Here is a 27,410-nt window from a genome sequence, read left to right on the forward strand (position 1 = left end):
ATAATGAAAAATTATTAGATACTTTGGAAGCCCACCGAAGAGAAGCCCCGAAAAAGGGTAATTAAATGTAATGGGCACTAAATAACGGAATTTTCATATTCTTTTCTTGGAATTTGGCAGAAAATCCGCAAGAGGCCGTAAATTATTGCTCACACTGCCGTTCCCCAGAGATTGTCCTCCGGGCTTTTTTACACGTCGAATAATTAATTTTTCAAAGGAATCCAATTCGTTGTAATTGCAGAATGGGATTTCCTCTTCCGCTATATTTTCTTGACAATGTATTTTTAGTGCAGGAAATTAATAAGTTCAAAACCTTTTGGAATCACTTTAAATTTTTTAGCGGTTCAAATTTTTCAGGATAAAATCCATAAAAGCAATTTAAGTTTCTCATCTCTCATTCTCTTTGATAAAGTCTAGAAATAAAAATAAACTTGTTATGCCCGCTTCTAAGCTAAGTAAACTTCAATCAATTTATTGGTAATTGTTACAAGCTCCAAAAGACGTAGGTATTGGAAATGCCTCTCAACATGTTAAATAATTTGAGTTCTAATAATTTGTTATGGATATTATGGAATATTGATGATAAAAAAATACCCGCCTGAGTTTCTAGTAGGCTCTTCTCAGACCAGGGCGAGTTGGGAACCCTCGTAGCTTTAGTTTTAAGTTTACGTGCCGTATAAATAGCATTTCTACTGAAAAATACATCAAAAAGCTCGATGGGATGGGAATGTTAAAAAAAAACTTAAACTAACAACACTAGGTAATATACCTACGACTGCAGTTTGATTTTTAGATAAATCTATTTGGTCAAAGTAAATATTTAATGTATTTGTAAAATTTAGAATGCACGCGCTGTTTGCAGAAGTTTTAGATTCAATTCAATGGCTTCGATAGATTTATTTACATATTCGACTAGTTTACCTTTTGCTTTATGAACGGAAGTTTTGTTAAAAGCTTTTGTCTGGTTGTATTGTTTAGCCTATAGACTGAGTACCTAAAGTTCTAATAGACCTAGTCTGCTTAGCCAAGGCCGTGTAACTTCAGTTAGCTAACTTCACCAGCTTTGTCTAAGCTATATCTAGGATCCAAAAATCCATTAAAAGTATGTTCCTGGCAAAAGCATATTACACAATCGAAGATTATGTAAATAATAAAAAAGCATGGATTTGACTCGCTCCAGCAATGCGCGGGGCTGCAATTGCTTGTATAGTATGGAATATTATTGGAAATTGAAAAGAGCAACCGCCGTGTTTCTTGCTAGTTCTTCTCGGTAGGAACGGCATTCCGAACCAGTGGTAAATTATTTGACGATTGAAAAGCACTTGTAAAAGTTTATTTGAATAAAAACATATTCTATTCTATTCTATTCTATAAGAGCTATCTAGAATTCGTTTGATACGTCATCACCATCATCATCGACCGATAGACGCCCACAGCTGGACATAGGTCTTTTGTAGGTACCTACTTCCACACGTCAAGGTCTTACGCTGCCTGATTCCAGTGGTTCCCTGCGACTCGCCTGTTGTCGTCCGTCCATCTAGATTCTGGTAGGGCAATGGGCAGGGCACCTTCGAAACACTTATAGACGTTGGGGTCCCAAGACTGGAAGACGTAAAGTGCAGCGTAGGAGAGCCCCGCACTAGGTGGACGTTTGAGTTTGAGGACCCATCTATGTGCTAGATTAGACTTTAATAGAAACAAGATATTTTGTGAGGTTCTCCACAGATTCTTTTCGCTTTTCCTCATATAAAGTTATTTTCTACTACGTATATTGTTATTCTGGGGCGAGCCTGCATTGTAATACCGACCACGGAGGTAGGTACTGCACGATTTCCAATTTTCCTTAAATCTTCCCCGGAACACTAAGTTGACATTGTATGTATTAGTATCCTATATTTAATGGCCGTTGTAGAAACTCTCATTCCTGGAGCTCTAGATATATTTCCTTACAATACAAGATTTTGTTCAGTAAAAATGTCATCACTACTTGCCCATATTCATGATCAACCCATTGCCGGCCCACTACTGAGCACGGGTCTCTTCTCAGAGTGAGAAGGGTGTAGGCCATAGTCTGCCACGCTGGCCTAATGCGGATTGGCAGACTTCACACACCTTTGAGAACATGGGGAATTCTCAGGCATGTTGGTTTCCTCACGATGTTTTCCTTCACCATTAAGAGGGCTCTCTCCGTCACTCGTTTCATACAATCGTAGTTCCAATTTCATTTGAATATTAAGCAACCAAAGTCCATGAAATTTTGCAGACATATTCTAGAAACTAATATGTATGTCTGCGGTTTTCCAGATTTCTGTTACAATATTCGGTTTCAAAGTTACGCGGTCTTTAAAATTTTCATACAAATCTTTGAGCCCCTGTAATTTTAAAACTACATATTTTTAGAAAAATCTAAAACACCACAGACACAGATATTAGTTTCTGAAATATGTCTGCAAAATTTCATGGACTTTGGTTGCTTAATATTCAAATGAAATTGGAACTACGATTGTATGAACGAGTGACGGAGAGAGCCCTGTTAATGCAGTTGATATTTAATTGCTTAAAATGCACATAACTAAAAGTTATAGGTGCATGCTCGGGATTGAACCTCCGACTTCTGATTAGGAGCCGGACGTTCTAACCACTAGGCTATCACAGCTTTTGCGAAATGCGAAACTGATGTTTATTTCAATCACACCGTAATAGAGCAACCGGATGTAGGTAACCTGAAGAGTGACATAGACCACTTTTTGTTTCGAAAAAATTAAAGATTTCCCAGGATTTTTAAAAACCTAACCGAACTTAACCCACGCGGACCAAGTCGCAGTATCACCTGGTTGTCTTATAAACGACTAATGGACGCAGTTTAGCCCATACTAATAATATTTTCAATGCGACAAGCGTGTGTCTGAACAACAATAAACCAATTTTGATCAAAGTCACAGAAATAGCTTGCATTCTGGAGCCCTACGTACCTCCAAAAGACATAACATGACAAGATCACAATTTCTGATTGGCTGACACTCCCTCATTGTTTTAAATTTACAGACTAGCCTTGGCCGCAATCAGATCTGCTAGCAAACTAAAAATCTCATTACCAAAAATACAATTACGGCAAATGAAACGAATGAAAACTCGGGCATCTGCCAGAAGAGCGTGCTTCCCAGCACTGCCCATACAGACCTAGTTTGATCCTCATTGAAGGTATTTAATATGTAAACATTAACTTATTTCTAAACACACATTAAGAATAATTAAATTAAATTAAAAACTAAAATCTAAATTATTTAATTATTAATTATTATTATCCTCATTTGAATACTAAACAATCAAACTCAATGTTTAATTGATTAATATTCAATTTTTATACCTATTCAATTTTAATCGTTTCTGGAACGTATCTACAAAACTCCATTGAGAGCTAAATTACTCTGTTTGGAGCGTTCTAAAACGTTTTAAGATTCTCTGATTGATCTTATCACAGACCAAGTGGACGTCAGGATTAAGGTCTCAGTAAATCCTTTGCAATATCAATACCTAATTTTTCAATAGAACTGAGAATTTTTGGTAGTTTTTTCCACAACACGCGTAAAGAAACTTCAAACAACCCCTTTGTCAGAGGTTCTAACAAAAGCAAAAACTCCCTTCGCTGTTTAATGTTACGTAAGCTCCCTGATCTTGACGTTCTTTATGGTAACAACGTCTGCTTCTGATGTCTTCAAAACAGGCATAAACACCGAAGGCCTAATAGAAAATTTTCCCTCCAAAATTTTAGATAGCCTTGTCCGGCTTAAGGGAACTAATTTTTGATATTTCACCATCGCGTCGACTAACCTTAGTTAGTCGACGCGATGGTGTTAAATTGGTCAGTTCTGCCCACTAAGGTGGGCAGAACTGACCAATTTAAGATTCGATCGTCTTATATTTGTTTAAAGGAGATAAACTTTTTTAAATTATTTAATTAGGTACTGTACAAATCATTCCCTCGTGGAATGGTGCCAAGAAAACTGACTGCGTTTCGGAGCTAAAAAGTTATTCCGTTCTTCCTTGTTTCACTTGTTTAAAATTCGAGGATAAACATAATGCAAAAGGTCCCCAGCGAGGTAAGAAACTGGATATCACGAAAATGTAAGGCTAATTCAGAGAACACGACACTCGCGATGTTGACTCGTTAGATAGGATTGGAGATAGAAACGTAGCGGGGCGAAATAATTTACTTTGCCCGAGATGAAATCTAGAAAATGTTCGCGCTAAAACGTTACGTGACGACGGAAGAGGATTTTTCCTTTCAAGGTTGGGAACTTTTGTGAGACTTTCTCGCGTTCGAACAGAAGGTTATCGTTTTGTTCGTGGAAAACTGGGTTTTTTATTGTTGACAGGTTTACCTACACGAAAAAGAAAATTCAGCGTTTATTTTGAATCCTCTTTAGCACATTGATGGGAGATCCAATAAGTAGATCAAGTTCGTTTGTGACATGACTTTTCTAAATTGGCTTATGTCTGGGAGGTCAACTTGAAAAGATCCTCCGTTCGTCGTAATCACAATAATTACTATAGTGTTACAACAAAGTGTGCATTATAACCAAAAGTGAGATATAATGTCAGCCAATCCAAAGTATACGAAAGTCAGTTTTTGAAAATCTGATATAACCATTAAAAAGTGACTAGCAAGGTAAATTTGTATCTCATACTTAAATTCAAAATAAATACTATGATTTACTCTACTTCATAAGTATTTATTTTATTAATTCTGCTTAATTTACCGAGTTTCTGCTTAATAATGAAAACTACGCTCAATGTTTCGACGCTCCAGCTATTGACCCTTTGTTAAACGGATGGATCGTGTTTACGCGTAATTTGGCTTTCAATGCCGCAGTAATTGAAGTTTTATTTACATTTAATAATATTGTGGTAGTCATGTTTAATTTAACATACAATACGACGAACATGTTTTAAACTAGTTTTTGTCCCCATACGCAACTCTACTCCACCTCTCATACAAATAATATAAATATATGTAGATAGCTTATCATTGCACTGAATAAGTATCTATAGAAGGCCTATTTCAAACAAAAATCGTGTTCTGTGAAGAAAAACAAGTATGACCTTGGGCATTAAATTATAAACAAAAACGAGTAGCAGCCCGCAAAAATTTTTGCTTTGCCCGCTTTGCTTGGAAATGAATTCAGATTTGTATTCAGTGGGCTAAAAAATTCCGGATGATAAAAAAAAGGATTTTGACTAGAAGTAGGTGATTACACCAATTTGTTGGCCGCTCCTCAATTTTAATATTAGTGATAAAAGGATAGATAAATAGGAACAACAAGAACAAGTGACCAAAATACGCAACATGCTGGTATTTCTGTAAAAGACAAAGCTTTTGCCAAAATTCCTTGAAGCCACGACATTCTTTATGCAGCTGCAATCGTTCGGCGTAAACCAGACCCCATTGCAGCAAAGGCGCTTTTAGGCGTATGCAGTAAATTAAAGAAGACCTAAATACCTTAAAACGCCATTATGGACTGAGAGCTAGTAAAAAGATTGAGGAGCTACCTATTTGATAAAAGCTGTTAAAGGTTATTCTTCTGTCTCAACTAAATGTACTAGCTCTAATTTTTTCAAATTAAAAAGCCCTAAAACATAATTTTGATAACTTTTACGAAAACGTACTTTTCACGAAACGTTTTTGCTCAACGTTTCTGAGGTGACCCGCTATAAGGTGTGGTATGCCATTCCAGCGCCCGCGTTTCCTGCCACGTATAACCTAAATACCTGCAAGGCAAGAAAGAATGGACATCCTCTAACCTAGACTTCACCATTGGTCGTCAAGTGCAAGCCTGTCTCGCAATAAAAAATATTTAACAATTTCACTTTCACTTTCACGTTTTATCAAACACCTTTTTTTTTTGTTGACGCTGGGGAATGCATTTACGCATCCCCCCCCCCCCGGAAGCTAGCCAGCCAAGCCGTGAGGCAGCCAGCCAGCTGAGGGTGGGTATGTGGGACTCGCCGGCCGAGAGGCGACCGCAATACCCACTAAACCCCAGCGGCGCTACTGCGCGTCTCGCCTGGCGACTGGGTCACGGGAACGCCGAAGCAAACAACCGCGACCCAGCCAGCGACGTCTGCCGAGGCAGACCCTCTACCGGGGACCTGCTCGGTCCCCACCACCGCACCTCCGGGACGCACCAACGAAGTGTCACCCACGCCCACGTCCCATCCTCCGCTTCGTCCACTGTGCCCTCTGCTAGTCAGAGGGACACGCGGAGAAACCTCCCCCCCTGCCAGGTTTTAGCCATAGCCAACAATATCTCCGAAGAGAAATTATTAGCCATGTTACCGGGGCGCAACGGCCCGAACACTGCTCTTCCCCTCGGACGCATCCAAAAGGGACTAGCAGCATCCAGACACACTGGGAGGTTACCTGGCTGGCGCCCCTTTATCAAACACCTCCTCAAAATTTGCTACTAGCTCTGAGACCATTACCGAAATGGTGAAATTTCCAAAGCATTTACGCCTCTGACGCGAATTACATTCGAAAGCAAATGAAGCGCTTGGCGATAATGGCCAAAAGCGCTATAGCGCTGGATTGCGACGCCCCTTTGCATTTATAGCACCGAAAATGAAAAGGTTGCGGGAGAAAAATGGAATGAAAGGTGTATAAAGTAACGCGCAAGACGAGGTACTTGGCTTTTATAAAGAATATTAGGCAAGCATGTGTACACACGTACCAGTTCAAGTGTACCTATGCAGTTATCTAAAAATTTTCGCCTTAGTGGCAGTTGCAAATTAGGCGGTTAAAGGTACGTTACAGTTGCGAGAAGCTACATGTTTACTATTTATAAATAGAAATATTAAAATTAGAAGCATTATAAAATAGAAGCATTTTTTGTAAAGAAAAATAGACTAGACTAGATTTGAAGAATTCTAATCGCCGTAAATCAGATACAGAAGCCGTAAAGCGAAACTTATGAATTTTTTAATTCGTGGTGCCGGCGCCACCCACATCCGCCGTGTGCTATAGCCACTGCCATAATCGGCTTAGGGAAGAGATAAGTCGCCATCATCACTTGTCGCTATCGTACTATAATAACATCAATAAATGCGAAAGTGTGTATGTCTGTCTGTTACCTTTTCAATCCATTTAACCATTCCAATCCGTTTAACCGATTTTAACTAAATTCAATAAAAAGAATATAACCTTGCTTAACGGAGACGAACACAGATGTACTTTTTATCCTGAAAAATCAAAGAGTTTCTAAATCGTTTTTAAGTGGGTACCTTAGTTGACGCAGATGAAGTAACGAGCATTATGTGATATTATTATAAACTGCTCCTAATTCTGTGTTCTTTTAAATTACTATGTAATCCTGAGAAAAAGTATGTCACTACATTATTCCGGTCCAACAAGCCACGAAAATAGGCGGGCCTTTCTAAAATAATTCCTTAAACCGATGGCGCTATAACAATAAGTATCTAAGTACCCCCTATTTCCTTTAAGACCTATAAAAAGGGACAACCGTAGCGTTTATTCGCGACCTGTGTCCGTAACATCTGATGGCCCCTTTGAATTAGGGATGACTCTCTCATATTATATTGTCACTCATATTTTTCTGTGAATGTGACTAGGGGTCTTGCCATATCTTTGAGGGTTACTAACTCAAAAGGAGGTCACTGATAGTAATCGTTTCACTAAGTGACCAGCCTTCGAATACTAAAAAATTCGGTCAAGTGCGAGTTGGATTCGCACACGAGGGGTTCCGTACTATCGCACGACCATCTGGTCTATGTTTGCTAAGGCAACCCTCAACAAAACTCAATCGTGTATAAAAATGGCCCAACCACTGATAAAACAAATTATATTTCTATTCTTCCACTAGAGCGCACCCGGGTCAAACGGAACCCTTTCTAAAGCTTCATTTACGCCAGACTGCGACAATGGGGCATGCCACAGGGCTGCGTGGTACAATAATGTAAAATGTAACAAGAATCGTCGGCCGGCGGCTGTCGTATCGTAAAATTTCAATTCACAGCATAATGCTGTCTCAGCATTAAATACTTACTGCATAAAGCCGCTAAATTAATTTAACCTTTCTATCCTAAAAACCTGTAATAAATAAATTGAAATAGTCAGTACAGAACCCGGCAGAAAAAAATGCACATAGTACTTTAGAAAGAGATTTCAGCTTCTTAGAGCGGCGTCTTCTTAGTAGAGCGTTGTTTCTGCCACTCATACCTGTAGTCGATTTTTTATTTTATCAATGACACTAAATATGTATATTGTATAGGTATTTACATACACAAAAATCTTGTGTTGCGTTTACCTGCTGCTCTAAATGCCTCCGTTCAGTAAACTCCTTTATCGAAATACTTATCAAGAAACAGATGCAATGACTTTTTGTTTATGTAAGGCAACCCTCGACAAAACTCAATCGTGCGTAAAAGTGACCCAACCTCTGATAAAACAAATTATATTTCTGTTCTTCCATTAAAGAGCACCCGGGTCCAACTGAGCTTACTGAATAGCTCACAACGCGATATTAAACAACGACAATATTGCTTATATCCACAGAATTACACCGAGGGGAAATCTAAGCATCGAAATTCATACAGTTAAAAAGAAGCTTGTAAGATAATTAAGGACATAAAAGACAGGCTAAAATGTAATGAGCTTAGCATACTAGTGGCTAGATTACCCAGGGAGACACTGGCAATGATTTTTTTAAAGAAGTTCAATATACTTAATGACTGTATTATGGCGCCATTTAATTAAATGTGTACTTTTTAGCATGGTAGTGGTTTAAAAAAAATATTAAATCATGACTTCTTTAAGGTACCTTATATATATTCAGTCATATACACACACAAAGCGACGCAAGTACGTAAATAACATAAAAACCACTATATAATTTTTAAATTGTTAATTTATAAAGGACAATTTCTCCAAGCTCTCATTATTTAAATCAACTTGTAATGGCGGCACTTTTAGTAAGAAGTAAGCAAGGGAATTAGCATAATAAAAGCTTTAGTGCTTGCCTAATCGCTGTAAGGAAAGGAGCAAATCCCAGCGGCTTTGCGAAGCTTTGTAATTGTGTTTTATGGTATGACTCGGGAACTTGTACAGAGTCGTAGACTAATAAATAAAATGTAGATGAAGCGAACGGCTGTAAAAAGTTGAGTTTCGGTGACAAATTGCTTATTTTCAGAATTCAGTACCCGAAGAGTGCCAACGGATCGCTCCGCTTTCCGTCCGTCTGTCTGTCTGTCTGTCTGTCTGTCCGTCCATCTGTCTGTATTTCAACGAGCGCTAGGTATATGATGAACCGTAACCGGTAGAGAATGTGTATTCCTATTACCGTTATAACAACAAATAATATAAAACCAAGTTGCAGACGGATTTCAAAATGGCCTCAAAATTCATTAAAAAAATTAAAAAGTGCATAGTGCTATATCTGGTACGATGCAATGGTATGAAACCATAAGTAAAAAATAGAATTAAAAAAAATTGAAGTAAAAAATAAAATTGGTAGGTGTTTATACACAAACTAATAAATGAAGTGGACAGCAATAGTGATAGCCTAATGTTTATGGGTGATTTGGTAGTTCGTGGTTCGATCAGAGGCACGCACCTCTTCCTTTTCGCAATTAAATAATAATGATTTGTTTTAACAGTACCTAAAGGAAAACATCTTGAGGCTTGCCTACCTGGACGCCTAAGAGTTCTCCATAATCTTCTCAAAAGACTGCTAATCTGTACTTGGCGTGGTGGATTATGGTCTAAACTCTTCTCATTTTGAGCTGAGACCCATTGCTCAGTAGTGGATCGGTGATAGGTTGAGATGATGATGATGATATGAAAACTTATTACTAGCATAGCATTTATCCACATTCTATAACAAAATAATCCTAAGACTAAATGAAAATTTTCTTTCGCAGGTCCAAAGTCCAGTTCTAGTGGTGGAACTGAACCTCGACAGGCTGGAAGGGACGCAGCTTCGTGCCCTGGGGCTATTGTCCGTATTCGGCTTCAACATGACTTACGTAGTGAAGGGTCCTACCGACCTGCCTGGACCGTCGTCTTGCAGTGCCATTGAGTGTCGACTACTGGGGCACTGTTATGCTAAGCATGATTACGAGTAAGTGGTCGTTTGCTTTTTTTTTTAAATATATTAGCCATGCATTAGCATGTCTAATATTCTCCTTTCCCCTCCAATTAAGCATAAAGCTTGTGCTAAGAGTAGGTACGACAATAGTGCAATGGGTGGGGTTTGAACCGCCGACCTTTCAGAATTCAGTCCGCTCCTAAACCGTTGAGCTATCGAGGCTTTATAAGAACCACTAGCTAATACCCGCGCCTTCGTCCGCGTCGATTTAGATTTTTTTAATCCGTGGGAATTCTTTGCTTTTCTGGGATACAAAATAGCGTATGTCACTCTTACAGTCAGCGCATGCGTCTAACACAAATTGAAAGCGTACCAGCGGTAAACGACATGAATGATGTAAATAAAATAAATCATACCTAACGTTATACAAAAGAGAAATTCACAATATCCATTATGTAAGTCTTCTAGTAAGTGAAGCAATACAGGATAACGATATTTGAATATCGAATTGATTATTATTATTAATAATGGATAACAATATTGGCTCAAGCCAATTTAAATATTTTAAAGCTTAAATAAACTGTAACCATTATCACTAATGGAATCAATAGGCCTGAAACCTCATTTAAATGAAGATTAATTCTTAAAATATTCATGATTTTCCCCAGCTCCATCGAAATCCAATTTGTGATTTCGGCGAAAATTACTATTGAGTTTGTACAATTATCATGATCGGCTATTGATTCTGACTGGTGATTAAACAGACAGCCTTTGTCTTTTGGCTCACTGAACATTTCATTACGCAAATACATGAAAAATTACGAGTAAGTAATTCGCAAAATTATGGTTGAGGCAGGCAAGCTTATTTTTATATTAAACCTGAAATCCCGTTCATACCAAAAAAAACCGCGAAATGAAAGAGTTCCCACTGGATTTTAAAAACACGTGGAATTTCCACGAGGATGAAATCGCTGGCATCACCTAGTTATAATATAAGAAGATAAATATAACACCATCATTTATATATACATGGGGGGTCACAATAAAAACATGAGTAAAGTTAGTAACTATATTCTTATCCACAATTTTACAATGGGTCGCAGGGTCTTGAACACTTATCCAGGTCTAGTCCAAACCACACAACATGACTGCAGTTCGCTTGACTTAGGAGTTCAGCTGGTGCCCGTGCCTAGTCTCGGCCAGAACAGACAGTACCGGAGCAGGCGTCAGTACGCTGCCTAAGGGGGTGCAGGAACCCCAGTAGGGGGATTCAAACACAAAAATTAGCTTTATAACTCAGTAGTTTTAGCGTTCTGCTACGATACCGTCTACCAAATGAGTATGGATATACCTAATGAAAACTGCCATACCCATTCCAGGTTAGCTCGTATCCATCTTAAACTGCATCATCACTTACCCCAAGTGAGATTGCAGTCAAAGGCAAACTTGTATCTGAATAAAAATAATAAAACATGCAGGATTTATCACGATGTTTTTCTTCACCGTTAAAGCAAGTGAACGGATATAACTCAGGAACGTTATAGGTGCATGCCAGGGATCGAACCCCCAACCTCCCGACGTCTTAACCACTAAGCTACACCGCTTAGCGCGAATATAAAATATGGCTAACTAAACAATTTTTTCGCAGTGAATTCTACTGCGCGTGTTTTGAGGGCTACTCCGGGACCGATTGCGGAGTGGGTCCCCTGTGTCCCAAAACTCCCAACATGTGCAAAAACGGCGGTACTTGCAGGTAAGTGACCCGTGTCAACCCTTTCACGTCCATGTGATTTGATGAAAGATTGAAATATTGCCTTTCAAGATGATTTACTTTGAGATATCTCAGATGTATTGGATTGGTTTTTTGCAATGTTAGGTCATAACATCGATGTATATGGATTAGCCTTTCCCATACAATTCCGTCCGCAAAAATACGCTTGAATCTTATGTCATCGTCATTGACAAAGTCAAGAGACTTTTGCAAATTCTATTGACTTTTTGAGCGCGTTTTTTATCTTCGAAGGGCCCATCCATATACATCGATGGGTCATAAGTACTAGGTCCCTTCTACATCCCAGCATTTACAGATTTCTACTTTTTACAGATTTGATATACCTACATCATTAGGGCTTTAGATCGTTAGAGAAAAACAAAAGGAAGTTAGAGAGAAATATCTTACTATACGAGTCCAAAGACGGTATAAAATCGTTGAAAATTCGTCGAAATTCAGAAAGCAGAAACACTCGAAATGAAGCCGCAATACAGTTCCATTGTATCCCCTAATCAAAATTCATGACTTTTGGGATTAAAATTCATGACAGTTATTAGAAATTTCATTTCGTTTCGGCTCGCCAGCTGATGCGGTTGATATTTATGATTGTTCGGATTGTCCTCTTTATTGCCTTATGATCGTGAAGATTTTTATGCAAATAACTTTATTTCGCGTAGTATTTCCCATTTCATCCCATTTTTATGACGTCTTCAATCATCATCATCATCAGCCTGCGCACGTCCACGGCTCGACATAGACCTTCCCTAAAGAGCGCCACCACACCCGGTCCTCATCCTCATTCCTCGGCATCATTAAAATGTAATTACACAAATACGAAGAGATGTGCCATACAAAAGACAGTTTTGCAAAATTTCATGGACTTGGTTGCTTAATATTCCAATGAAATTGGAACTACGATTGTATGAAACGAGTGACGGAGAGAGCCCTCTTAACAGTTGTCTCATCACTATCATTTAGTTACGAGCACGCTCACATGATCCTCGCTGCTACTAACAGCGCCAAAATGGCCAAAATCAAGTTGCTTCAAAAACAGATCGGCAATAGACGATCCAGCGCATTTGTATTAGTAGAGGTCAGTATCTGGCGTGGTGTTTTACAGTTTATACTTTATACTACACTAGATTTTCCGTTCATTATTGCATAGCTAGAATATTATTATAGTTTTGATATTCGAAATGAGGTCACATCCTCAAGTCGTCGCAATTTCCTCAAAATAACGAGTTCCATGCCGCGCCGGGGTTCTCTTTTGATCGATGGAAGGACAATATGTAATGGCAATACATTCTTTCAGTTTTACGATGTTGACCTACAATCACACGCTGTAGTCCCTACAATTAAAAGGGCAATCGAGATTACCGATTTGATTTTTAGGGTTCCGTACCTTAAAAAGAAAAACGGAGCCTTTATTCCTATAAGTTCCCTTCATTGCCTCTCTGTCTGTCCCACTTTCGTGTCTATCAAGAAAACCTATAGGGTACTTCTCGTTGATCTATAATCATGAAATTTAGCAGGTAGGCAGGACTTATAGCACAAGTAAAGGAAAAAATCCGAAAACCGTGAATATTTGTGGTTACATCACAAAAAAAAAAGTGTTTATGCATTGTTCATGAAAATTTTTTTTACTAAATCACCTATAGACAGCGCAGTTGAAGTGTTCTACATAAAAGTGTTAGGTATAGGTAGTAGGTACCTTGTTCAGTGGAACGGACTACAGAACCCTTCGTGTGCGAGCCCGATTCGTACTTGACCGATTTTTTATATTATTTTAGATTTGTAACACCGATTTTAGTACTCGACCCGAGAACTAGATGGCGCTAGTTATCTGTTACTTCGCGTTACCGAGAACTGCGGGTCAGTTGTATATATCGGCTAGCATATGTTTGTAAATGCATTCCTTCGCTCGGTACTCAAACGAGTTACGAACTCTGCATCCACATCTGTTGGGACAGAGTTAAACGCTAGGTTCAGTAGTACCAACGACATAGGTGGCACGAACCCCTGCATCCACATCTGCTGGAACGGGGCGTTCCGGAAACCTACCAACCTTCATAGGTGGCACGAACTCCTGCATCCACATCTGCTGGAACAGGGCGTTCTGGAAGCCTACGAAGTGTCAAACTATAAGATTGTACCTAAACTAAGTGGTGAAGCAATATATATAGTTTCCGTCTAGTTCGACCTCGTGTTTTCTTCATCGCCTGCCCTAACCTCCTCTACAAATTGGCGATCCAACGTGCGGCTGGTTCAACGCCTCTACAGATTTTAATTTTTGGAAAAAGAGGGCTCTCTCCGTCACTCGTTTCCACTCGTTTCATACAATCGTAGTTCCAATTTCATTTGAATATTAAGCAACCAAAGTCCATGAAATTTTGCAAACATATTCTAGAAACTAATATCTATGTCTGTGGTTTTCCAGATTTCTGTTAAAATACTCGGATTCAAAGTTACGCGGTCTTATAAATTTTCATACAAATCTTTGAGCCCCTGTAATTTTAAAACTACATATTTTTAGAAAAATCTAAAACACCACAGACACAGATATTAGTTTCTAGAATATGTCTGCAAAATTTCATGGACTTTGGTTGCTTATTATTCAAATGAAATTGGAACTACGATTGTATGAAACGAGTGGAAACGAGTGACGGAGAGAGCCCTGTTAACGAACGTCTTGATTCGGTGAGAGAATTTCATGTGGCGGCGCACCGCGGCGTGTCAGAGCTCATATCAAATAATGCCTTTAAAATGTATTGCAACACTTAATAGAAGCTTTGAATAGTGTACAAGTGTAGAAGTTGTAATAGGTAAGCGGAAGTTTCTTGTTCGGAAGGATGCCATTGTGGACGCGAAACTCGTTATAGCGGGGAAATTGCACGACTTAAGGGATGTGACCGCTCTTAATGGAATATGCAAACTATGCACAGACGACGCGTCTATGCTAAAAACAATGAACAATGATATTAATGAGAAACCAAAAGGTTGGATGACGGTAAAAAATTCATACCTATACCTACATAAATATTTTTTTCCCGATACCCCTACGAATAACTGCTACTCGTAGCAACACAGCATAATTTACGATTGCAGTCAAATGATAATAATCTGTCTAATTTAGAAAAGACTAGAGGATGCCTGCGACTTCGTCCGCGTGGACTTAGGTTTTCGAAATCCCGTGGGAACTCTTTGATTTTCCGGCAAAGTAGCCTATGTGCTAATCCTGGATATTATCTATATCCATTCCAAATTTCAGCTGTTTTTGCCTGTAATGAATAAAATTGGTGCATATTCAACAAAAACGTTATGTAGCTATAGAATTCCAATAAAATAATTGATAGAATTCCACTGGAATAACCGATAAAAAAGCAATTGGAATTCTCGTATACGCCCCCATGCATAAAATGTATGCAGAGCACGCCGAGTGGGTCGCATAATGTGAACCGCTTTCAAGCTATTTGCTAGATATAATGCATATAGGTGGAGTGCTCTTAGCTCGATAATAGCGTCACTGTTTATAGAATAATGATGTTGCTGCAATTTCTGCACTGTGGTCAATCGATTTCCGGACCGTCCATTTGGTAATTTCTGCTTGGGGAAATGAAATTCTACCTGTGATTTTTCGTCTAAAGTCTGAAGTCTGAACTAAGTACATAAAGGTGAATCAGCTGGACTGAAACACGGCACAGTTATTTATTTATGAAATTACTAGCCGATGCCCGCGACTTCGTCCGCGTGGATTTAGATTTTTCGAAATCCCGTGGGAACTCTTTGATTTTCCGGGATAAAAAGTAGCCTATGTGCTAATCCAGGATATTACCCATCTCCAGTCCATGCCAAATCTGTCCAGTAGTTTTTGCGTGAAGGAGTAACAAACATACATACACACATACACACAAACTTTCGCTTTTATAATGTTAGTGTGATAGTGTGAAGTGTGAAGTGTGATAGGAAGTGATTCGGGCTACGCCGTAGACTCGCCCCACATGATGTGTCTCATCCTATCACAGTCCAGTAGGTTCACAGAACTCTGAATGGCCTAAACTCTAAACTAAAGCAGCAGGTCTTAATCTAGTTATGTAGGTACATAAGTCAAGCTATTCTTTTTCGCAGGAAGTATTATGAAAGAGATAACAACACACTTAGACTTGTCATTTTAGTTTTATGGTAATATACAATTAACCAAAATTAGCCTGCACTGGCATTTTCTCTAGTGCTAAAAATTTCAACGGACAACGGTATCTAATCAAAACCCACTTGCTGGGTTGCTTGCTATTTATCCCTATAAATAAAAATACCAGTGGCTATTATCAAGGGGCACGGCAGTGCCTCCGCCAAGACGAGCGAAACGGCGATCGGGGCACCACATACCTTTTCGCGAAGCGTTTCGTCGTATTTTCGAACCATCATAGCTTCGGTCTGGATGACGCAAAAAAGCTTAGGTTTTCAGTATAAAGTGTCCTCAGCAAATTTATTAAATACTAGCTGATACCCGCGACTTCGTTCGCGTGGATGTAGGTTTTTTGAATTCCCGTGGGAATTCTTTGATTTTCCGGGATAAAAAGTAGCCTATGTGCTAATCCAGGGTATAATCTATCTCCATTCTAAATTTCAGCCCAATCCGTTCAGTAGTTTTTGCGTGAAGGAGTAACAAACATACACACACACACATACAAACTTTCTCCTTTATAATATTAGTGTGATAGTGTGATACCAAGTATCAATGATCTAGCTTTTATAGTTACAGATTTATTGATATTTTTTTCAGAAAATGCGCCAACCTTGCTTACTTTAGCTTGCTCAACGGTTTGATTACTCAGCACCAAGAATTAGACGTTTTAATATTAGTACCTATTATATGTACCTACCTATTATAGTTATATTTCCTATAGGCCTATAAGTCCGATTATAAGCTACAATTTGTTTTTCTTATTTCCTGAAAAAGTCTAAGCATCTTTTCCTTTGCCACCAGTGACCAGAGCTTAGCTTTCACTTACTTTCTTTTACTTTTACTTCTTTTGCAACCTCATAAAGTGATCATAAAGCGTTCCAATAAAAGCAATGATTAAAACATCATACCTACCTGAAAATGCATGCCGAGCGGTTTGCATAATGTGAAACGCTTTCAAACTGTTTGCTCGACGGAATGCATTCGCTGCGTAGACCTCTCTTAACGCCGCTATAATAGCATCAATTTGCATACAACCCACGAGATCTGTGTGTAGTGTAAAGCGTACCTAAAGGTAAAATAAGTGAAAATTCACAGGTAAAATTGCCTTTTACACTAAAGAATGTAGCTTTTTTGTGTGTTGTTAGGTAAAAAAGTTAGAAACATGTTTTAGAATAAAAAATATATTTCATGCAGGTAACTATTGAAAAACCGTGATAGCCTAGTTCGATCTCGGGCAGTTATTAAATATCACTTGCTTTAATGGTGAAGGAAAACATCGTGAGTTCTCCATAATGTTCTCAAAGATGTATGAAGCCAATTGGAGTTTTGTGGTAGACTATGGCCAAAACCTTCTTCCTCTGAGAGGAGCCTCGTCCTCAGTAGTGGGCCAGCTATGGATGACTAGTGAATGTAGATCATTGTAATTCATTAATTACTTGGTTATTTAAGGAAAATGTACAGCCAAACGTAGACGTACCGCGAATCCAACCTTAATTTCATTACCTAAACATAAAATTAAGCTGCAATATCTTAAAAACATGTCCATGCATGAAACTCACACAGAGTGGTTCGCATATAGCGAAACGCTTTCAAGCTGTTTGCGTGACATATATATTCGCTGCGTGGAATACTCTCGAGCCTCAACGCTGCGATAACAGTATCAAAAACCTTAAAAACATGTCCGTGTGTACAAACTTAATTTTTTGGTCTAAATATAAAATTAAGCTGAAATATCTTGAAAACATGTCCATGCATGAAACGCACGCAGATTGGTTGATATATAGTGGAAATCTTTCAAGCTGTTTGCGCGACATTTACTATTCGCTGCGTGGAATATTCTCGAGCTTCAACGCTGTGATAATAGAATCAAAAACCTTAAAAACATGTCCGTGTGTCCAACCTTAATTTTATGGTCTAAATATAAAATTAAGCTGAAATATCTTGAAAACATGTCCATGCATGGAACACACGCAGAGTGGTTCGCATATAGTGGAAAGCTTTCAAGCTATTTGCGCGACATATGTATTCGCTGCGTGGAATGTTCTCGAGCTCCAACGCCGCGATAACAGTATCAAAAACCTTAAAAACATGTCCGTGTGTCCAACCTTAATTTTATGGTCTAAATATAAAATTAAGCTGAAATATCTTGAAAACATGTTCATGCATGGAACACACGCAGAGTGGTTCGCATATTGTGGAACGTTTTCAAGCTGTTTGCGCGACGTATACTATATTTGCTGCGTAGAGTGCTCTCGAGTCTCGACGCCGCGATAACAGCATCAATTTCCATACTGACACAGCCTCGTGGTTCGTGCATTATAGACGTGATCTTATAAATCAACATAATAATATTGTCGCTACTCTTTCCCTGCAAGCCTTAGGCTAAAAACCAAATTCATTCTATAATAACTTGTATTTTGAGACATACCTAGGTACTAATTCCTAGTCACACGAACTGCAGAAAATTGAAAATTCGTCCTGATAGCACTTCTTTGGAAAAATATTTTATCGCAATAATTATTTCAAGGCTGATGGTGTTCGTTCTTTGGCAGTTGCAGAGTTCAAATGGCAGTCGCTCCGTGTAAAACTTGTGGCTTGGCAAATCGGTTTAGAATGAACGAATTAGATTGCGGAAAAATTCCCGTTAGAGTGAAGAAGATACAAAATTCTAAATGATCACCCAAAGAGCAAGTTGCAGCAATTATTGAAGTATTATGTCTCTTGCAGGCAAATGGGCCCCGCGGCGGTGAGCTGCATCTGCGCGCCGGGCTACACTGGGGACCTCTGCGAGTCGCAAATTGCCGCTCCGGGTAAGTGCTTTTGGTATTGCATTTTAATATCACACTAACTACCATAACGCTGCCGTTCCACTAGGGATGTGCAAGGTAGTTTTACATTGCACAAGAGACCAAAGTTTACAATTTGAGTGTAACTGCGCCCCGAGACAAGTCATACGGACTTGTCCGATAATCACAGCTTTTGTGAAAGTTTTGATTATCACATTGCTAAAATCGCGAGATAGGCTTTTAATTAATGTAACTGTACATTCTAGCCAATAGTGAGAGTTTCAGCTAGTCAGGGGTGGTTGCGTTTATCTATGCGATGTATAATGAAGAATATTTCATTCATTTTCATTCATGATCTAAGATGAGTTTGACGAAAATGAAGCGACCCTATACGATCCAATCTTGCCTCTCTTGGCATTCCCATTTCCCACACATCCCTAGTGCAAAAACCAACTCGTTTACTCTTGTTCATTCCATTCGTAGTTTTATGTTGATTATAATAATAATAATCGGTCCCTCGTAAATTCGATGTTCAATTTTCTGTAATAATTATTGTTTCATTTAATTCTTTTGATCAAAATAGCTTTTATATGCTTCAAATTCGAATATACCTAGCTACTGCTATTCTAGCAAATAAATACCTACTTCTTATTCTTATTCTTACTAATCTTTATTCAGATACAAGTTAGCCCTTGATTGCAATCTCACCTGGTGGTAAGTGATGATGCAGTCTAAGATGGAAACGTGTTATTATTCATTTCTTTCTTCTTCTGCACAAGTATCTTTAGTTTTTGCTTCAATCATAACTTCTCATATCAAATAGCGTTCGGCAGCTTCGCCACCGTAGAAAATTCGAAAAATCCAGCCTTATTTTTTATCTAGATACATTATAAACGGAACCTCTGTGCAAATTTTCAGCTAAGCTCTAGTTCTTAGGATTTGGGTGTTGGTGAGGTTAGTGAGCAAGTAAGGACTTGATATGTATTTAGATTCGCCTTTTTGATATTTCTCATCATTTTCTTTTTCAGATCTCCAAATTTTCTTGAATGCCTCTTTAAAGAACTTTTCATTTAACTTCCATGCGGTGTAAGCATGTTAATTTAATTAAGTTTTTCTCCATTACGTAAAATTTTGCGGTTTGAACTCCAAAGTTTTGCTGTTTTTTGCTGAACAAGAAAGCTATAAAAAAGTTTCGCTTAGTTTTACATGAATAGGAAACTAAATAGGTCCCTTGGCATTTTGTGCAATTAGGTTTTCGATTTGCTAGATTTATTAAGTTAGATTTCGTTTGCGGTTAGTATCCCGCTCTATTACCTAACAGATCCGTAATGTTAGTAGATTATTCTGGTACGCTGCAATTCAATCTTAGGCGCGGTTTATATAGATGTAGTGAGGATCTGATCATAATAACGCGATGCGGACTGATGTCATAATTTTTCAATAAACTTTTTTTAGGGTTCCGTACCTCAAAAGGAAAAACGGAACCCTTTTAGGATCACTTTGTTGTCTGTCTGTCTGTCTGTCTGTCTGTCTGTCTGTCTGTCTGTCTGTCTGTCTGTCTGTCTGTCTGTCTGTCTGTCTGTCTGTCTGTCTGTCAAGAAACCTATAGGGTACTGCCCGTTGACCTAGAATCATGAAATTTGGCAGGTAGGTAGGTCTTATAGCACAAGTAAAGGAATAAATCTGAAAACTGTGTCACCCACCATACATAATTATCCCAAGAAACCCCTTTGCATTAGATATGTGATTAATGAAAACGGGTAAATACCTTAGTCAAGCGCAAACTAAGCCATCAATGAAAATCTCTTCAAATATTAAACTCATATTTTACAATAATAGAATGTCGATTCGAGAACAATCAATAATTCTTCAAAGCGCTATTGAACTGAAAACTACTGAGATGGATTGACATCGAGTTTAATAATAACCCCGATTGCTAACGGAACAGATTTCTAAAGCTGCGTCTACATTGGACGAGCCGAGCACTAGCGGAGACTTTCTGATCAAGCGTTAACATACAACGAGCCTACAACAAACACTATCTTTGAAATTCGAATCTCCCTATTACCAAGCCGGGCTCACTTGGTCTTTAGAATGAGTCAGCCTTGCAAATGAGCAAATTATAGGTAGAGAGATCAAACGTACACGAGTAAATTAAAAAATTTATTATTTAACACCCCCCGACAAGTGAAGGTTACAGTAACTAGAAAAGAGCTGATAACTTTCAAACGGCTGTACCGATTTTCTTGGATTATTATAGCTAAAAACACTCTCGATCAAGTCACCTTTCAAATAAAAAAAAAAACTAAATTAAAATCGGTTCAGTCGTTTAGGAGCTACGATGCCACAGATAGATACACACGTCAAACTCATAAGCTCTTTTTGGGTCTGGGGTTAAAAAATAAAAACGCGAGCGCAACGAGCGCGAATTTTTTTGTTGATATTTTTACAGCAAAAGTCTATTAAAAAAAAATTTTTGCTTCCTATCTGGGTGGTTATGGAGTTCGAACCTTCAAACAGCCATTAAGGGTCATCAAAAGTCTGTTAACCTGTGCGTAAGTTTAAATTATGTGAGCCTTAAGTGGTTCTAAACTTAAAGTGATAGATTGACATCGAATTTAATATACCGCCAACTGCGCCGCTAGCAGACGAGATTTCTAATATTTCCGCTACAAAGTGCTCCGGAGAGCGGATGTCATATTTCAAGCTTCCGAGAAGTTAGGAGTCTGTTAGTAGTACGAAGTTTCATCGGCAACAGGTGTTTGATAGGACTTGTAGATCCATCGAACGGGTAGAGACAATGATAAAATGGCTTTTACTTTGGCATACCTACAGAAATCACTACCTATATTATAAATGCGAGTGTTTGTTTTTTGGTTTGTCCTTCAATATCGTCGCAACGCAATGTTCAACGTGATTTTTTGCATGGGTATAATAAAAGATGTGGAGTGTGGAGGAATATAGGTATAGACTTATTTAAGTGTACAGTTTAATTTACTTTGCTGTAAATTCTTGAAATAATAACATGTTCTTTCGATTTTGTATGAGTGAGATGCACGAAATGTAGATACGGTCTCTTAGTTCTGTTAACTTATTTCAAGTTCTATCAAGATAAATAACCATCATTTTTTATAATTGAATTGAATTTGGGATTTTAGTTATTAACTTAACAAGAAACTCAACATTTAATAAAAGTATAAACTTCATTATGAAGGTCCATTTCAAATGATTGTTTGTTGTAGTTTTTAACGAACTTCCTAAACTAAAAACTTATTAGCTAAACCGAATTATCTACTCTTTATTTGAACACCTCAATAAGTTTAAGATAAAAAAAACATAGAACAGAAACAAAAAGAGGGAAATCTGAATGTAAAATATTCTAAATTTTACATTTCTGGATCAAAAACGAGAAATATCAAAAAAGGATTTCAAAGAAATCTGATAATTCAAATTTCAATTCAACAACGTAGAAAAACTTGGATAGATCGAGGGGAACTTTAATATCAACGCACCAAATGCACCTTTCAACGAATCACATTTCCAATATCCGCTGCAAATTGATGCTGCCGATATTGGATATCTGGACTTGCATGCTTTAGTTTAGTTTAAGTTAGAGAGTAAAAGACTTCCTCTACATAGCAGTAATATAATACACTAGCCGATGCCCGCGACTTCGTCTGTGTGAATTTAGGTTTTAAAATTCCCGTGGGAACTTGTTAATTTTTCCGGGACAAAAAGTAGCATACGTCACATTCCAGGTCTTTAAGTATACCCATGCAAAAAATCACGTCAATATCTGTTGCTCTGTCGCGACGTGATTAAAGGACAAACCAACAAACCAAATGCAACGAACCAACAAACTAACACACTTTGGCATTTATAATATGGGTAGTCATTGCAGTTAGAGTTAGCTTAAGATTGATAAACAGGATTTTGAAACAGTGGGTCTGTACCTGAATAAAATGATATGCTCGAAAAAATTATGAAAACTTTTACTCTTAAGCATTCGTAAGTTGGTATCGTTCTGGGAGCTCATCATAATTGATTAAGAATCTTAGAGTTCAGCGTATTGTTAACTCAAAAAGTCCTACCATTATTTAACTAACATAGAATACTGAAAAATAATTCTAAAATAAAAAGAAAAGAAAAATCTCGGGTGATGGTCGAGACGTTTTTGCAGTTACCAAAAACCTTGCCTCGTAATATATATCGGTTACCGATGATGACAATCATGCGAAAGGGTCTGTTAGCCCACTGCACTACTATCCAAAGAAACCTATACGAATAAGTGATTAACACAGGTGGTTAATGGAAACTAATCTCAACCCTCAGCAACGAACAATATATAAACCTTTATAATGTTAAAAACCCTAAATCAACATTGGAAAATTGCAGGTCAAAATAAAAAAGCTTACACAAGCATTGGACAGTTTAGTTTAATTAACAGGGCTCTCTCCGTCACTCGTTTCATACAATCGTAGTTCCAATTTCATTTGAATATTAAGCAACCAAAGTCCATGAAATTTTGCAGACATATTCTAGAAACTCATATCTGTGTCTGTGGTGTTTTAGATTTTTCTAAAAATATGTAGTTTTAAAATTACATGGACTCAAAGATTTGTATGAAATTTTTTAAGACCGCGTAACTTTGAAACTGAATATTTTAACAGAAATCTGGAAAACCACAGACATAGATATTAGTTTCTAGAATATGTCTGCAAAATTTCATGGACTTTGGTTGCTTAATATTCAAATGAAATTGGAACTACGATCGTATGAAACGAGTGACGGAGAGAGCCCTCTTAATTACTCAGTTTTATCCCTAACAGTATTCAAACAAAATTTAAAATGTTTGATAAACAATCAATCATGTTAACAAGCGCTGAAACAGGTAACAAATTGACTGAGTACCAATTTCCTAGATTAAGTTAATAAAAGCCTGCTGAGTACGCAAATTTCATCACTATTTCGGAATAAAAGCACTTAGAGATTACGATACGATGTCGACAATCCGATTCGATCTCGCACCGGAAAGCGTCTTGGCAGATCCTCCTCTCGAGTCTATGTGAACGGACGACATCCAACAAATCGCAGAGAGCTGCTGGAAGTTCCTACATTAGACCTATGTCTAGCTATGCACGTCTATCGGTTAATGACGATGAGTATTACCAACAAGATTATTAAAGTCTACATTATTCTCTTATCCTTTATAGGTACGACATGAGGTCATTCAAGAGATAGATAAAGAAACTCCTTAAAAATCGTCAACGCGTTGGAAGCTCCTTTGCTTTTGCAAAGTGCAAATTTCTTTTGAAGTAGTAAGATAATAACTTAACAATAGATAATGCCTATCGCTTATGGCCTCCTTTAAAATACACAAAGATCATGAAGTATCTGAAGTTGTGGATCCAGTGATGTGCGCAAAAGTGAACAATATAGTACATATTATAGACATTAGCGAAATTTCAGTATGCTGAAAATTATTTTCAGAGTATGAAGCAAATCTGGTATAATAGAAGTAATTGAAAGAAACACAAAATAATTGAATGAAGCACAAAAATGATGAAAACTACTGCCAGATAATATGTGTAAAAAATCTGTACACATAAAATTCTCATTGTTGGCATGGCCCTATACCTATCCGGATTAAAAATGCAGGTTGAATTGGCATTTTCTGAGCACAACAATTTCACCTGATGGACGCGAATGTCCATGTGAAATTGTAGTCATTGGTCAAACGCAAGTACGTTCCAAATCGGTGCTATACTAATAGTATAAAAAGTGTTTATCAGTCTGTGAGTTTGCACGTGGGTGTGATCTCCGGAACTATTGAGCCGATTCGGAAAATTCTTTAACTCATAGATACTTAGATACATTATCCCCGAGTGATATAGGCTTAAAATTATTATTAAACAAATATGTATGTATCGTGGAGAAATAGCACTCAAAAGATAGTTTAACATTATTAAAAAAAACCAGGCGATATCGTGTTTACTAAATACGGTCAAACACGTATATGGATTGCTTTATCAATTCAAATGAAATCCATCCATTTTATTAGCCTCGATGCGAATGTAATTGAATTCCGAAAAGTTCCAGCTAGGGTTTATGGAGTAAGTGTTCGGTGTTAATAAATTGAAAAGGCTACCTACTTATACAAACAGCCATTTTGGAATTTTGTGTCTATCTCACAAAGTATAAAAGATGCAAGAGTGGTTTTTTGGTAACGATGATCCGGACCTGGCAGGATGACAGGTCTACTCTATGAACAGAAAAAAATCAAGACAGAGGAATTTATTTTTCCATAAAAAATATACATAAGTTTCATACGAATATTGAAGAGAGTACAAGTTGGGAACTATGCAAGAAATTCCCTTTTAATAAAGGTTTTGGAACAATAAAGGTAACCTTAATTAAGAAATTGGAAGCATCTAGAATTAAAAAGATAATCAAACTACGACAACTACGACGAGAGTTTAACGTTCCTACGTTTGTTTTGTTTACGTGGGCCTCGCGTCTGTGTTATTTGGTATTTACGTACAAATATTGTCTCTTCGCACCATCAATTCAAGCGCTTAAGGTGATATAGGGTATCCCTCGTATCCTCAATAGCTCTTCAGTTTATTGGCTCTGTGAGATACGTGTAGAGCCGTCGTTTTCCCCGCCATTTCCTTATTCTATCGTCTCTGCTGGAATTCCTTGTCAGCTAATGAAGGTTTCGGTAAAAAAGGGGCAGAAAATATCGTACGGAAGTAACTCGACAACTAGGGTTACTTGAACACAATTATCCAATTTTCTTTGCCTCCTCAGAAAATTCGTCTATTACCGGAATACTCAGTTAGGTTATGTACGTAAATTGTTACGTCAGTTAATTAAATAGCGCAAGCATTTCTACATCTATCTACTTAATTTTAGTCAGTTAATTGTTTCATAAATTTTTATTTTGTTGCAGAGTGCGGTATAGAGGAATGTGCTGAAGGTTGTAAAAGAGGAACTTCTTGCGATTGTAATCCAAAAGACACTGATGTTTGTAAGTATGTTTAAAATAATAATAACTGTGTGTGTTGAAAATATTAATAAATGGTCGATGCCCGCGACTTCATCCTTGTTCAAAATCCTGTAGGATTTGATTTTCCGGGATAAAAAGTAGCCTATGTCTATGGACCTAGTACTGTTAGTTTGCGACGTGAATGAAAGACAAGCAAACACACTTTTGCATTTATAATATGGGTAGTGATTTTGACAAATAAAAAATTGGCTGAGCGTTAGTGAGTGACATATTCTAGAAACTAATATCATGTGTCTGTGGTATTTTAGATTTTTCTAAAAATATGTAGTTTTAAAATTACAGGGGCTCAAAGATTTGTATGTAAATTTTTGAGACTGCGTAACTTTGAAACCGAATATTTTAACAGAAATCTGGAAAACCACAGACATAGATATTAGTTTCTAGAATATGTCTGCAAAATTTCATGGACTTTGGTTGCTCAATAATCAAATGAAATTGGAACTACGTTTGTATGAAGCGAGTGACGGAGAGACCCCTCTTAAGAAGTTTCTCTTCAATCATATTAATAGACAGATGAAGTCATTTTTGTAAAAATAATGAAATCTTGTATACTTTCCGTATTTTTATTTACCTACTTATTTATGGTGATTATACCTATTGTTGGATTTTAGCATCCGCCCGCTTCGAAACAAGACTGCAAATAATGGACCAAGCAAATGTAAACATATCTGAAGAAATCATTAAGCAGGTAAAAAAAGTGAAATAAGTTTAAAAACTTATTCATATTTAAATGATAACTTTACTGAATAATATAGTGTGTAATGATGGTAGTGCTAAATTATGTATTTTGATTCCAGATAACAAATTATTTAATGGCATCAAATATTACTCTACACGATGAGATAGAAATTTTAAATATAAGGTGAGTTAATTTATGTTTTAAGTTACCAGGACAATGAAAGCAGTTAGTTTTGCGATTCTATTTAAACTAATACACACGAAACTTTATCTAAAGCTGGCCAAAACTAGTGCCATTAGATCATTTATTATGTTAATGTAATAAAATGTAATAATTCAACTTAATTTCCAGTTCACCAGATATAAATAACGCACGTACAGTCTGGCTACGTGTTTGGGGGGCACGTAGAGAAGCGGGCGCACTGCGAACCGCACTAGCCCGCCTCGCCGCTACACGTACACGCACCGACCGCCTGCGTCTACTGCCCGCTACGCTGCACTTCGACATGCAACCTGCGCTGAGTTTACATGTAATTATCTTTGTGTATATCACATAGAGAAGCGGACGCACTGCAAACTGCACTACTTAAAAGTAGTCTATGTGCTAATCCAGGATATTATCTATCTCCATTTCAAATTTCAGCCAAATCCGTTCAGTAGTTTTTGCGTGAAAGAGTAACAAACATACACACACACATACATACAAACTTTCGCCTTTATAATATTAGTGTGACACACATACATACATACACACGAACTTTCTCCTTTATAATATTAGTGTGATAGTGTGATGGCTATCTATTATTGCCTACGTGTATCGTAC

General features: G+C 37.6%; 1 protein-coding gene across 2 annotated transcripts in view; it reads left to right on the top strand.

The window, feature by feature from the left end:
• The window catches only part of LOC123875184, a 494,986-nt gene that overhangs the window by 450,551 nt on the left and 17,025 nt on the right, over nucleotides 1-27,410 (top strand). For both annotated transcript variants that reach the window (XM_045920875.1, XM_045920874.1), the window contains exons 3-9: nucleotides 9,934-10,133; nucleotides 11,749-11,853; nucleotides 18,782-18,864; nucleotides 25,793-25,870; nucleotides 26,521-26,597; nucleotides 26,707-26,771; nucleotides 26,940-27,117. In XM_045920875.1, the coding sequence (XP_045776831.1) occupies nucleotides 9,934-10,133; nucleotides 11,749-11,853; nucleotides 18,782-18,864; nucleotides 25,793-25,870; nucleotides 26,521-26,597; nucleotides 26,707-26,771; nucleotides 26,940-27,117 (786 nt within the window). The remainder of the gene's footprint in view (nucleotides 1-9,933; nucleotides 10,134-11,748; nucleotides 11,854-18,781; nucleotides 18,865-25,792; nucleotides 25,871-26,520; nucleotides 26,598-26,706; nucleotides 26,772-26,939; nucleotides 27,118-27,410) is intronic.

The sequence above is a fragment of the Maniola jurtina genome, chromosome 19 (genome assembly GCF_905333055.1).
Source record: "Maniola jurtina chromosome 19, ilManJurt1.1, whole genome shotgun sequence".
In the NCBI taxonomy this organism is placed as follows: domain Eukaryota; kingdom Metazoa; phylum Arthropoda; class Insecta; order Lepidoptera; family Nymphalidae; genus Maniola; species Maniola jurtina.